The sequence below is a fragment of the Grammomys surdaster genome, unplaced genomic scaffold, assembly GCF_004785775.1.
Source record: "Grammomys surdaster isolate TR1022 unplaced genomic scaffold, NIH_TR_1.0 141, whole genome shotgun sequence".
Lineage (NCBI taxonomy): Eukaryota > Metazoa > Chordata > Mammalia > Rodentia > Muridae > Grammomys > Grammomys surdaster.
In genome coordinates, this window is record NW_021604599.1 from 9,673,753 (window position 1) to 9,688,613 (window position 14,861).

General features: G+C 40.2%; 1 protein-coding gene across 24 annotated transcripts in view; it reads right to left on the reverse strand.

The window, feature by feature from the left end:
- Trpm3 (transient receptor potential cation channel subfamily M member 3) overlaps nt 1–14,861 on the reverse strand; it is an 818,801-nt gene that overhangs the window by 271,058 nt on the left and 532,882 nt on the right. For 21 of the 24 annotated variants that reach the window (XM_028763978.1, XM_028763979.1, XM_028763998.1 and 18 more), the window contains exons 2-3: nt 4,853–4,932; nt 3,406–3,610 (exon numbers count right to left, since the gene is read on the reverse strand). In XM_028763978.1, coding sequence (XP_028619811.1) covers nt 3,406–3,610; nt 4,853–4,932 — 285 coding nt within the window. Of the gene's footprint in view, nt 1–3,405; nt 3,611–4,852; nt 4,933–9,544; nt 9,797–14,861 lie in introns of those variants that run through there. The other 3 variants (XM_028763999.1, XM_028764000.1, XM_028764001.1) reach the window with 2 other exon arrangements.

Genomic DNA, 14,861 nt, shown 5'->3' on the forward strand with positions numbered 1-14,861 from the left:
ATATTAGTGACTTAAAAATTCAGCTACAAAAATTATTAAACCCTTATAAAAAGGTAGAAGCCCAATCATAATTTGCTTTCTTTCAATCACCTCAAATAACTTTCAAGTAAAACAGTGATTCATCTATTCTAGGCACACGTGACAAAGAAAGTATTGAGTGGAATGGGGGATGTTAGGAGGCTGGGTTGAAGGACTTCCACTGGTAAAATATCTTACTTTCTTGGAGCTTCAGTTCACTCATCTATAATGTAGGTAGAGGAATGGAGTTTAGTTTTTCCAAGGCTGGTTACACAGTGGCATAACTGTGGCATTTATATATCCAAAGATCTTTGGATACCCATGTTCTCTCCAAGGCTAAGGAGTGAGACTCCAGTTGTAAATCTTAGATAAAGTCAATTTGCGATGGCCTTCTGATTATGATCCCTCAAGTGTCTTTGATGCTTCAAGGTCTGTGCTGTCCCCATATATGTGGTAGGACAGATACCTAGATATGGCTCTCAAGTAACTAGAGACATTTTAGTAATGAGTCTGTTCCTCATGCTGCCTGGTTCACTGTGTGCAGTCTACCTTGGCATTTGTAAAATGCTAGAGCTATATCCTGGGCTGCCTTCAAGGAAAAAGTTAATGTTATATTTTACCTTAATTTTTTTTTCAAATAAAAGACAATCTTGCCCCTAGAGTGTTTTGATGACTTTGCTGAAAATCACTTCAAGGACTCCTTTCAGAAGCAAGAGCCCAAAGGCACATTAAGTTTACTGGCCTGTCTAACTGTAGTTTTGGAGAATAATTAACCATACAGTGCTCTCATGAAGACTGGCTTCTTTTAAAAGTGATGGATGCCAAGTCCTTCTGTCCAAACTGCATGCTGGTTTGCTCAAGAGGTTGAGAAGCAAGGGAGGCTCAGGTTGGCAAGCATCCATTCCCCTGCCTCATAAAATGAGGCCTCTGGCCTGACAGGACCACTTCTTTGTTTAGACAAGAGAAGCAGAGTAACTCCAGGGCAAGCTTTCAAAGTGCACAAGATGCTCGTTTGTGTCTGAATGAATGCTGGGGATTTCCACTAGATAAATACCCAGTAGTTATGAAAAGAAAAACTGGTCTTCATTAGGCTAATTAGCTTTGGATAGAAAGAAAGGTTTGCCCTTAGAGTGACTGCTCTGAGACCACCTGGGGACACTCTAACCTCAGGGTCAGCATCATAGTATGTGGACAACACTCAGCAGTGCTGAGAGGGTATTGCTTGGGACCCATTTCCCAGAGTTCTTAACATTTGAGGATTGGAATATACTCTGGTGGGACATACTTGCTAACCAACCATGCATGAGATTCTGTGTTTGATTACAGCTATAAAAATAATGTCTTGAATATATATGGGGGAATTGAAATCTGAAGGGATTGCAGAATATGTGGTTGCTCATTTATGATCATGACCATTATTCTCTAAATAAATTGCTGAAGAATTTTGCTGAACACTTTGAAGGTCACATATATATAAACACACATTGAGTTTTGCTCTCTGGGTTTTTAGGGGGCCTTTCAAATTCACCAGAAATTTTCAGCTGATGAAAAGACTTTCCTATAGAGGAAAGTTATCCAACAGAAGAGCTCTTGGCTGTACTCATTCTAAAGTCATGCAGCAGTAGCTGCTTAGCAACTGAAAGACTAATGTTGGAAGGACCCCAGGTAATATGACCCATTCTGATTTGCTGGGGATGAGTGACTGCGGTGGCCAGACAGAGTATAAACATAAGCTCACAAACCTCCAGGTTGCTTTCTGGATGGTGACTGTCACTCATACAGTTTTCACAGGGCACATGGTGGGCATGTGAATGATGATGTCCCTATGGAAATACTTTAATGGACCTTTAGGTTTCCAGGAAGTACAGGAAGCTATTTCCCTGACCTATCTCTGTCAATTGTATATGTATATTGAACACTAGATATGTATCAAGTATCTTTCATCCTCACAAACTTTACCAGCTTTCTAGGCAGAATATTTGAGGTTCCTATAAATTAAATGGCTTAACAAGGACAGAGAGTGAGAATTTACCTAGTCCTGTGACTTCAAGAGCATTTATCTAGTTTTGATCAATTACAGAGTTTCCCTCAGAACGAAACTTCTGTTAATTTTAGTATCAGGCACCATTCAAAGCTCTTAACACACAGAAGTACTGTTAATTCCTAAGACAGTCTTCTGAAGTAGAAGTTACTATTCCATTCTCAAGGAAAATAAGGCACTAGGCTTAAATTGGCCAGTCACCCAACCATCAAGTGACAGCACCAGGCTCTGAATAAAAAGCCAATGGATTTTGACTCCAAGGTCAGCAAGAAAGCTACCGAGTTTGCTCTTTCAGAATTATCTACAAGTATTGACTGAAAGTGTAAATGAAAGTGTATGAACTAATAGAGCCATACATCAAAGGAGCGTCCTTTAAAGGATGAGTCAAATGCCTTTTCAATTCCTTTTAGAGCCTAGGGGAAATGAGAATATTAATAATGCCAGTTAAATTAGTTCACACCCACTGACATGTCCAGCGTTGCGCAGATGCCTCACACTTATTATCTAACTCGTTCAAGAGCCGGAAGCAAGCTTGCTGAACTATAAAACTTCCAGAGTTCTCAGAATACATGCTATACTTTTTCTTCTTTCAAAAGTCCGTGAGTCACCTCAAGAGTATTTCGTGCGGACTACAGTTTCGACATGACAAAAATTCTATATGTTTACCAATTCCTCGATAAAGATATTTTCCTTTCCCGCTGAGACTATCACTAACCCAGCTGCTTAGAGAAAATGTACCTGATATGGATTTTAAGATCTCTGTCAAGACCAGGCAGGAAACAGCCTGGGAAATGGAGCTAATAAAATAAACCAGAAACCTAAAGGAAACATTCTTTTTCTCTCCAAAGCTGGGATAAAAGATTTAAGAAAAAAGCCAAGTAGATGAAACACAGAAAATAACATTGCAAACTGTAAAAAAAAAAAAACAAAACTGCAGAAAATATGCCAAGTATCACCCTTTTCTCCCATACGTGAAGGTGAGAGAACAGTGGATCTGAATGAAAGAGTGGTTGGAAGAAGATGGTAAAGGTACAGGAGGCAGGTGAATAAAGACGTGATGGATTTGGCCAATGCCTGTGTATGCATATATGAAAACAACATTGAACCACATGGTCATATTCAATGATACATATTAACCAGAATAAAAAAATCAGTTAATCATCTGATCTCATGTTAATCATTTAAAAAGTCCTAGGGAAGGTTTTCTTTTCCTATTTTATAGACGCTCTACTGGGAAGTGACAGAGGCCAGGCTAGCCTGAAACCTATCACCTAGGCTCTCAGCTGTTGACTTACAGTTTGTGTGTGATACTATGTCTGGGAATGAGTAACTGTCTTTTGTATTACCATGGCTTTGTTGGAATGGCCGCCTCCTTGGAACTCAATGGTCCCAAAAGCATCTGTTGGGCTGAGCTGAGTGTGTTTGCTGATAGACCACTTCTCAGACTGGATGTCATTTCGGGAGAGGCGACTCTCATTTTTCTCATTCTGAAGCACAGAGATGCTGGGAGTGAGTCCGACATGCTGGCCTATGAGGCGCCCACAGCAACACCTATAACATGAGAGGTTAAAGTGAACCTTTTTTTGTCAGCCATTGTTGGAATACACACTAAGACAGCCCTTATAGAAAACCACAGACCATGTTGACCCATTCCAATTACATGGCAAGTGAGATCCCAGAATGCATTCTTATCCGATAAATGGTGGGTGGAAATTTCCCATGGCACCCATCTACTGCTCTTCCCACCACCCAGTTTGTCTATATCAACAACTTCCTGTTTTTCTCCGCCCGCTCCTTTCAGTAGTTGGCATATTGTTTGGGGCAGGGCAATTGTGAACAAAGGTTCTCTAGAATTCTCTACTTGTAACTGCTTCAGTCTATCAAATCTTCCGTGGAGGATGCTAAAGAGCTTAGAGGGAAGAATTTTAACATGTACATTTAAATGAGGACTCTCACTTAGATGTGAGTCACAGTCCAACCTGTCTCCCTGACTGATATTTGCTGTCAAATATTCAATTCTGAGAATAAAAAAATCTATAGGTTTTTCTTTAAAGAAGAAATGGAAAAAATTGGAAACTTAAAATTTGTTCCATCTGTCATCAAAATGTCCTTCATGTGTTATAACAGCCATTATCACAATTATTAGTAATGATAGTTACACGCACAGCTACCATTCTCTTCAACACTAGCAACTGATGACAAAACAATCAGAGCTCCGAACGTTACAATGTATCCAAGGTTATGTGTCTAGTCTATAGCTGTGAGATCTGCATTTTAAGCCATCTTTTAAAATTGCCCGTTCAAAAAGGCATTTCCAGAGGATGATGTACTATTTTACCTTCCTGCTTTATATACTGCTGATTTTCTGGAAGGTTACTACAGTTCTACCTCCTACTACCCCCCTCCCCCAAATGTGTAGATGAATCTCCAGGTCTAAACCCCAATTAAGACAGTCTTTCATTCAATACTGTCTTTGTACTTTAGCAAGGCCTGTCGGTACATATGAAACAGTCTGGCGAAATAATTAGATGAAAAAAATAAGTATTTGTAACAAAACATAGAATACTTTTATATGTAGCAATCAGTTATTTCTATGATGGTAACTGTATACAGATACTTCACTGACGTGCATTAATGGTATCTGAGGCATACTAATCAGTGCAATATATATTTGCTTCAAAAATATATTTAATCTGACAGTGGTTCCATTGCAGTGTGTGGTGTAATATTAATTGTACTCTATCCCCATAATTATTCTTTTACATTCTTAATACATTAAAGACAACGGATTACCTATGGGGGTCTTTGGTGCTGGGTATGATGTGGACACATTCTCTTTTATAAAATGCTCTTTCAATCCAGGATTTCTGAGCCTGAAACCAAAAGAAAGAGAGAAAAAAAGAAAGATGAATATAAATTTTAAATCTTTTTGACTAGGCAGCAACGTCATGTAATCACACAATACACTAGTATATCGTAAATGGCTTCCCCATTGAAGATCATCTAACTAGCCAACCTGCTGATTGGGTTAACATTATACCATTGAGAACAAAAGAAATAGAAAGGCTGGAAAAGTGTTAATAATAGGACTGTAAGCATGTTCATTGTGATTTCTAAAGGACAGAAACACTAAGCTATTCATAGAGAAAATGAAATTGAAGGAGCAGAACATGACATTTATAATCTTACATAAAAACAAGATTCAAATGCCAGAGGAAACATGTGTAGCTCAGTATCAGGTTCTCATGGTTGAGGCTTCCATTAGATTTTCCTCACAGAAGGAAAGCAAGATGGCGGAGGGTGTGCATGACTCCAACTCCTACATCACTAAGGTCCCTAAAATCCAAGTCTGTGATACAGAGGAACAGCGAGCTATTAAAGGAAATGGGAAGACAAGGAGGACACATGGAATCAGAGCCTCGATGTTTCCAGGCAATGCTTGGAAAGGGAATGGGCACATTTCCCCCTCACATCCTACATACATGCAAAAGAAATATGCCTTCTAAGAAAAGCTATTGTTGAGACCATCCATTCAGAAACCCTGCTGTCAAAATGTGGTTCAAGATGAACAAGGTGTTTCATCAAACTGAAGGATCTCCCCACCAACCCCGAAGTAGTGTTTATCCTGCATATACAAGCTGCGGGCTGTAGTCCATATTACCCCACAATAACTATGAATGAAGCCCCATACATTTATAGATGAAAAACATCTCATCATGGTACCAAAAGACTGTAGACCCTGGACCCTTTTCTTCAAAAGCATTTGAAATAGTAGAGAAGTCTTCACTAAACCCACTAAGCTTCTCAGATGATTCTTTTCCTAACTATTTAGGATGGAAGTTACTGGGAAAAAAATCATAGCCATTTCATGATATTATCTCACTCTCACCCTTAAATTTATATTCTTAAAATATTCTGGCCCAAGGCACAACTGAGCTGTTTACTTGACCTGTGTCAATCACTGGTGGGAATTATTACCAGCTCCTGCTTGCTGGATGCAATTAGTCCTGATTCTCTGGACATAAAGTGCTGTCTGACCCTGTTACATTCTGGATTACACTTCTTCCTTTGATCTCATACAATGGAGGTCTGTTTGTACATGTGACATCCATAGCAATAGTTCTTTAATACTAATATAATGAATACTCTAAACATGGCCACACGGAGGATGGTTGAGGGCCATCAAGAGACGATTTTGTTACAGGAATGATCACAGTTGAGTCACTTAAATTTTGTTTTCCCTCCATTGTCTTTATTTAAAGGAGCAACCCACACTGCCTCAAAGGTCTCCAGGTTCAGGTGAACCACTGCACATTCATGCACACAGAAGGCATTTATAACTTCGTTTGCAGCTAGACATGAAAAAAATCTATTCTCAAAGAATTTCCCTCTCCAAGCAGAAGCAAAAAAAAAAAAAAAATACTGGCTCTATCTCTGCACAGAAATGAGCTGGGCAGCAAAGATAACAAGTCTTTATCTTTGTGGAAAGCCTGTAAATTAAACTCTTCATACAAAGGCCATGGTGCTGAAACACCGAATACTTTTGTTGATGTTATCTCTTGGCAAAAAGAGGTAAGACATCCCTCACTGGATATTTGAGACCCACTTTCCCTACACCTTAGGGAACGGCAAAGAAAGACTGTACTTTTGTATCCCATCCTGGCTGGCCTTCAAAAGAATCTTTTGGGGGAAGCATCTGCTGGCTTCAGTAAATGCTGATTCATCTTCCAGGACAAGGAGTTGGCAAAGCAGCATGTGTGGGATGCAAAGTCTACAGCAGAGAAAGGAGCTCAAGTGGGACTTTGGTAGATGAGAGCAGTTGGGAATTCTTTTATCCTCAGTTTTTCCTATCTGTATACTGGGTACAATGATAATGCTTGATACATTGGGTTATTATTTGGGGAGTACCGGGAATGACTTCAGGAAGAGACTGATCTTGGCTTGTTTGTTTCTTTATTGTGACAGATTCTCACTCTGTAGCCCCGGCTAGCCTAGTAATCATTCTGAAATCTAGCTGGCCTTGAGCTTGGAGCAGTAACTATCCTGAGCCTTCCAAGTACCAAGAGTAAGGCATTTACTATCATGACAGACTTCTGGGCTAATTCTGATACTATAAATTCCTATGGAAGTTCCTATGAAGGTTCAATAAGATATTTGTAGCAATAGCCACCCCGATGTTTGGACCATAGAGCACTGGACTGGCCACTAATAAGATATGAAGAACAGTTTCTTGCCTTCTATCAATCGTATGTATAGCATATAAATCCTAAGCTACTATGGAGGGTTTTGTGAAAATCAGAACAAGTAGTTCATCTTACATATCTAGCACAAAGTAGGAGCTCACCAGGACTCATAAAGGCTAACAGTTGTTAAGGGTCCATCATGTACGTAGATCCACTTATGAGCATTGATGGGGAAGAACCACTACTACATCTGTTTTATCAATGAAGAAATGGAGCCATAGAGAAACAACAAGTGAGTTCCAAAGCTACAATTTGATTTTTGAATAGCCTTGTTCCATGATCTTTCCTCTTACTCCATATATATACACTGCTTTGCCAGAGGAAACAGTCCTGGTTCTGAATGTCCTTTATGTGTACAGAGCCTTCTGAGATGTCTGGGACTATTTCTGTGTTTGGACCACACTGGACTCCTAGTGGCATATGGGAAACCTGTTCAGACTCGTTCCTTCTCCTTCCTCCTCCCCAGTCCAGCCCTCATACATGATGAGAGGTGAACTCTCTACCAACTGTTCTTCTTTTCCTCTCAGGGTAATGGATGGGATACTACTTTAAAAAAACCCCAGTGTATAAGGCAGAAGTTAGAGAAGGGTTAAAGGTTATTATTTCTACTGCAACAAAGAAATGGAATTACAAAAGAACCTTAACCTTGAGAATATGGAGGGAACGTGCCAGAATGAATCCAACTCTTCCAGGACATTGTTATTATTAGTTTCAATTTGGGGTTCCTGCAAGCTTCAGTGAGATGGTGCATAGAAAAAATTATTCCATATGGATTGTCTGTTTGTTAGTCTTTCAGTGGAAGGTGATTTGACTTGTGTGCAGTCTAGCGACTTAATTACGTTCTCAAAGAAGAAAATCAGTCTCCTTGTGAGTGAATGGATGAGAACATACTTATGTTCCTTAGTTTTAGCAGATTAATCAGTTCCCTTGCCAAGGCACAATCGGGAGGAAAAGAGAGGTGAGGTAAAAAGATCTTCTCATCATTCATAATAAACTTCGACACTTTGTATTTATGAGACAAGTATAATTCATCATAGGAAGAATGCATGCATAACAGACCACTTAGGAATTCTCCAAAATATGCATAATTGACTCTGCTCCTTTGTAGGACTGGCTTTATTGTGCTTTTATTTAGGTTATTAGTGTGGACAGATACTCAATTATAAAATTATTTTTTTTGGAAAGAGCATATTTTGACATCCAATCATGATTTAACTTGTTGCCTAAATGAATTCCCTTTTTCTTTTGTTTAAGGGCTTTGAACTTCTCTGCACAAAGCTTTCGACTTTGTTCCAACACCCAACTAAGTTAACACGGAACGATTATTCTCATTGTTAGAAAGCATGAAATAAATCGGACATGCATTTCCTGCTGACCTTTTAATTCTCTCTTAATGCAAAACTTAATGGAGAGTTTGCCCTAGTAGCTTTGCTTTTAAATTATGCCACAGAAGTCTCCTGTCCTCCTAGGGAAGGTGGGCCCTATTCGCCCTCAGCAAAGCACTTCTGGATAGTCTTTTCTGGAGGTAGACTGGTCAGGTAGCCATACCGACTTTTTCAGGTGCCAATTTTTTCTTGTCTTTCTGCACTACCAGCCATGTGTGATATGCCATAGGGAAAAGGTTTCAAAGGGTAATAATTAAAGGACAACTTTTTCAAAACAGAATGTCTGCATTTTGAACAAGGTATAATAAGGAATAAAACCAAGAGCTATTTTTGAAAATTAAACATGTAATCAATAAAATACTAAGAAAGAAAGCAAAACAAACCTGTAAATACTGCCTTATACAAAAAGAAACATTAAGTCATTTCACTTAAACTCCGTTTTACCCAGACTCTGCTACTGACATTAAACCACAAGCAACTTCGCTCGGTCTTCCCTTAACCTCCCTACCAGCTGTAGACTCCAGCCTTTCTCCGAGAAGGAAGGAAGGGTTACAATACACACTTAGCAGCTCAGTAACCCGGACAGGTAATCTCAATTTTAAAAGCAAAGTATATGAACTTTCTCCAAAGGAATTTCGAGGAACAGCTCTGAGTACTGCTTGCCGTCTACTGGAGTTTCCAGTTTCAAGAGGCCAACCAGTCTTCATTAGAACAAAATACCAAAATATATGTTCACTTCCCCCTCTGTTTTCTCTCTGCATCCCCCTACCCCCCATGAGTCCTTTTAGTCTTTCTCTAAGTCCCCACATCCAACATGGACAAGTCAAACAAGAGAAAAGTTAGCTGGAATCATTTACCTGCGCTCTGACTCTGGCTGGTAGCAAGGCAGTCCCCCTGCACAGCTTCTGTTGCTTTCATTTTGCTGTGACCGGGGCTGGCCATCCCGTTAATAATGCTCGGATGACCGCCCACTGGAAAAAAAAAGTCACTTGCCAGCCTCTTCCCCCAGAGACATTTCAAGTAAGCAATGAACTTGGGCAGATTGGCCCCTTGGAATGTCCTGGTGCTCCAGGATTAGCCTCACTAAGAGTCCCATGAACATTCCCTCATAGTCTTCACATACTGCTTGATTTGAACACCTAATCTGAAGCCAGGAGAAAAACAAATCCCTGGAGAGATCAGGTTTAACTAGCACAAGTCCTAACTGCTCCCGACCCCACCCCCACCTTTTCTTTTTCCACTTTCAGAAAAAAAAAGAAAGAAAAAGAAAAAGCTTGCAAGAGTGTGATAAGGTGCTCTGGAGTTCTGAAAGTTCAGCTTTGGAAAGCAAATCTCTCTAAAGAAACAGTGTATTAATGCTCCCAGTAGTTTGAACACACAAGAGGCATTGTTCCCCCACTGCACAGAATGGAACGATAGTATTTCTTTAAAGAGAAACTGCTAAGAAAACCTCAGTGTTTCAAAGGAACCCTTTGGTCCCTGAACATGAGCCTAAGCAGAATGCAGCTGGGCTTGGCGAAAGAGCTTCCACAACAAGATTTCAACAAAACTTGTCTGATCACACTTCTTGTCTACAGCCTTTCTTTCCCTTGCCCAGGCCAAATGCACAAGAGACCTGTATTCCCTGGTTCTGTATTGAAAAACAAGGAGCTGGGAGCTCCAAGGCTGTGTGTGCAGGTAGAATTCGGAGCATGGAGAACTGGTGCTGAGTCAGCTGTGTGTTCTCTCAGACACTCTTGCTGGTATGTGGATAAGTAGAGAGTGCTTTCAAACATTACCTGAGAGAGGGAGAGAGAGAGGGAGAAGGAGAGGGAAAAGACGAAGGAGAAGTAGAGGGAGAGGGAGAGAGAGAAGGAAAGGGACAGAGACAGAGACAGAGAGCACATATATGCTGGGAGAGAAACAAATTCAAATTTCAATAAGGCAAACAGACTTTTAAGCAGTGAATGACTGAGAGTTGTATCTCTTCCCAAGGGTGACAGTCAAATGGGAAGTGGAGCCCTTCAGCAGTAAATGATCAGTGAGGGTTCCTGGGTTTTGATTTTTATTCTCCTGTTGTTTTTGTGTCAGAATGAATGGTATGTGTTGTGTGTATAGTAAAAATGATAATGACAACAAAGCGACTTATTTTACACTTGAATGGGCTAGCTACCAAAATAGCCAGCCATCTTTGTCTGTTCGCTTTGTAGGATCGATTCCTGAATTTGCTGGTCCTTCACTCAACCATAGTTTCCTGGAGAGACAAGAGACAATCATCTACCTAGTGACTTTCAACAGTTGAAACACTGCTAAACAGATTTGAGTGAAAAATCGCACCAAGTTTTAGCATGAAGCTCAAGAAAGAAGGCTGGGGGAGATGGTTCAGTGGGCAAAATGTTTGAGTCCCCAGAAGCCCTCTAAAGCCAGACACCTTGGTGTTGATCTGGTAACCCAGCGTTTATATGGCAAAACGTGAAATAGAGGTAAGGACAATCATCAGACACTCCTTGACCAGTTAGTTTGGGATATGCAGCAGCAGACAACAAAGAGACCTTGTCTCAAACAGGGTAGAAAAGAGAGACTGACACTCAGGCTGTTCTTTGACCACCATAGAGGCACAGACGCATGTATATGTGTCCTCTGGTCTTTCTCTCTCTCCATCCCCTCACAGCCTGTTTTTTTTTTTTTTTGTTTTGTTTTTGTTTTTTTTTGTAAAAGGGACAAATGTTCTTTATCTGTCACAGGAATTGGTCACAAGCTTAATTACACCTGTGATAGCCTTAAGTATTTTTTCTAACTGAATCATCAGAGATTGTCTCTACTGCATTGTTTAGACCACAGAACTGAAAGACTAAGTAAATTATGGTTTATGTCATTTGATGATCACAGACAAATTTCAGGGAGAAGCATACATTTTCTTATTGCTATATTTAAAAAAAAAATCGGGCCACAGAAAAATAGGAAGAAAAAAAGACAAATTTTAAATAGAAAGGTGATAGACAACTCTGCTAGTTTTCATTTTATCCTTTTGCTTTTCGGCTCCCCGTTGTTGTCATGGTGCACATCTGGAGTCAGAAAAGCACATGTGTATTTGCTTTTCGGCTTCAGTTCTGTCTTGTGCTCACAGGAGGGCACAGAAGGTGCTCAGAGAAGCATTATTTAGAAAGAAGCTCATGGAGAGTGAAGAACCGCTCCAAGGGAGACTCTGGAAAAGAAAGAGGTTTGGTTTTGTTTTGAGTTTTGTTGTTGTTTTAATGTATGGAGTGAGATTTCTAGAGAGACACCAAGAGAGAAAAGAACCGTGAGAGAAAGAAAGAAGGAAGTGGAAGGGAAAAGAGAGCGGGTGAGATAAGTGGGCAGACAAATACTTTGAAAGACAGAGATGACAGCATAGCAGTGAGACTAAATCAACACGATTTCAGTAATCTTCCAGATGTAGAAAGACTTCACAATTCACCTCTTTCACCATCCTTTGTCAGTAGATTCCCTCATCTTATTACCATAAGCAGTGAGCGCAATTAAACAGTCTTTTATTACTCTTCTATGCATGTCTTTTTATTCTTTCTAATCCTGTTTCATTTGTTTGGTTTTCCTTGTTTTGCTTTTTAAAAGAGAAGTGATCAACAGAACATGAGGTGTGAGTTGCCTTCCATGAAATTTACACTAGAGATGGAAATACAGCTACAGAGCCCTAGGCCTTTTGTGGGAGTTGAAACAGGAAGTTCCAGGGGACGCCAGGAGAGCTAGGGCTTTCACAGGAGAGCCTTTGATTGAGAAAGGTAATTGAGAAAGGTAATTAGCTGCAAAGAGACTTGTGTCTCAGAGCTACTTTACTTAAGAATCTCTTCACACCTAGGGCATCATCACCCAAGATGCAGCTCCCAGGAGGGTCTATTAACAGGCTGCTTCTGATGAAGTTTTGAAGACAACTCGAACTCTGAACAATGGAAGACCATGCGTACAGCCATAGCTATGGTTATTCCTCACTTCCACTTCCATGCCACAGCAGAATGCTTTATTCTCCAAATTCATCATTAATGAAATGTTGTCTTCAAGAGGATGACACTGAAAAGGTTTGTTGGCCCACAATTCCTTAAAAAGTAAAATTAGATTTTCTGTCGGCAGAAACTAGACTTTAAGGTGTAAAATTTGTATGGTGCTGTCATGAGTACCTACAAAGAAATCTGTTTGATGCTTATATTTGATAGCAATGACAAAGAACATGACATGCATTAGGGATCAACAAACATTTTCAACAAAGGGCCAGCCAGAATGTACTTAAGGATGTTAGAGAACAGTAAGTCCCTGCCTTAAAACTCTACCATTTGACTATCATGAGCCCATAAACATGATCATGACCAAGTGTACTTTATTTTAATGAAGAGTACAGTGGGCTGTGAGTGATGTGTACTGGTCAACTTTTGGAACAGAAGAAAGAAACAGAACTGTGCAATGGGGTGTCAAGAGAGGTGGTGGTGGGTCTCTAGGATTTGTGGAATCAACCTTTACTTGTTTCTGTTCTTCTTCCAGCATGGCATGCAACTTCTCTTCAGTCACCTTTGCTTGTCTTACGTTTCCCTGTGATAGGCCCATCCTCAGATATCTCAGTCCCTAGAGTCTCTGACCATCCTAGCCAAAGGAACAACTTGTCAATCTATCAAGTTATGGCTCCCTGTCTTCTTATGTGACCCCCCTCCCATTAGGAAGCAGGTTCCCATAGGCAGTAGTGGCCATCTGTTACTGCTGGCAGCAAAGCAATTGGAACGGTGGCACTGGGGAGGCACAGAAAAATCATTCTATTTCCTGAAGAATAAACTCTTCCCTTAGAAATGGTCAGCATCAGGTAGACTTATACCTCCAAAAAGAAGACTTGAGGCCTAGGTAGGCATTTATGCTGATTTCATAGCAATGTAGTAATGTACAAGGAAGGGATACATATACCTAATATCTAAAAATATCATCAGCAGCAGATTCAATTATTTCTTATTTAGAAATGAAAAAAAGAATTCATCAGTAATATTTATCCAAGCCCAGTACTGCAGGTCTGTAATCCCAGCTGCTCAGGAAGCTGAGGCAAGGATATCTTAAGTTCAAGGTTTGCCTGAGGAACAATGTAAGTTCAAGGATAGCCTTGACGACTAAGGTGGACCATCTCCAAATTAAAAGTGTAAAGAGTGCTGTAGGCAGAACTCACTGATAGTCCTTGTCTAGAATGCACGAAACACTAGACTCCATCCCCAGGACTACATAAAACAAAAACGATGTGGAGACGAAAGACATGATGATATCATAAAAGTGACTGGCATTCAGGAAACTGGCAGCTCCTCTTTAAATGCCCAGGAAACCTTAAACTCCTTGTTTTCATTCCAATGCACGAAAAGAAATGTGTGTTGCCACTGACTATAAACAACACCAGAGGACATGGCAAGGCCAGTGCTTCTGGATCCCACTACCACTTACATGTCCATCCACAGCGATTGCTCACACTCTTCCCTATTCCTTTTCCATATCTTCTCTGCCCAATCAAGATCCGCTCAGTATTGGAAGGCTTTGGGATCTGAGTATTTTAATCAAATCTCTTAATTTCTTTGCAAGCCTTAACACTTTTTGCACAGGTCAAACAAAATACTTATAGTGCCCCTGGTCTACCAAGAAGTTCCACACTTACCAGCCATTGGGCATGTCGTTATTTCTCTCAGAAGGTTGGATTATCCCTTTGCTACTGAGTGAATGACTTTGTATTCTTAAGTCTGCATAAAACACTTTGTTCTTTGAGAAGCTTGGCTAGCCACTGCAAGTGGGAACAACCGTGACCTTGTTCCATACCCATACTTTGCTCCCACTCCCAGCAGGCACACGTACTATTCTAATGACTTATTTCCGGTTGAGTAGGTACTCTCATGTACTTGCAGTGTCTCTTTTCCTATGTCCTTCTGGGTCTACTATGGCTCAGCTAGGGCTTGGACTTCTCCAAGAAAAAGTATTTTTCCTTCTTCATCCTAGTTTCACTTTGTTTCTGGAGGGTTACTATGCTTGCATTTCTAGAATTAACTTTGGAGAATAATATGTCTATGGACTGAAATTATTTGAAATAGAACTTACTTCATAGCACCTAAATTTACTTCATAGCACTAAATTTACATGCCTTCCTTCCTTCCTTCCTTCCTTCCTTCCTTCCTTCCTTCCTTCCTTCCT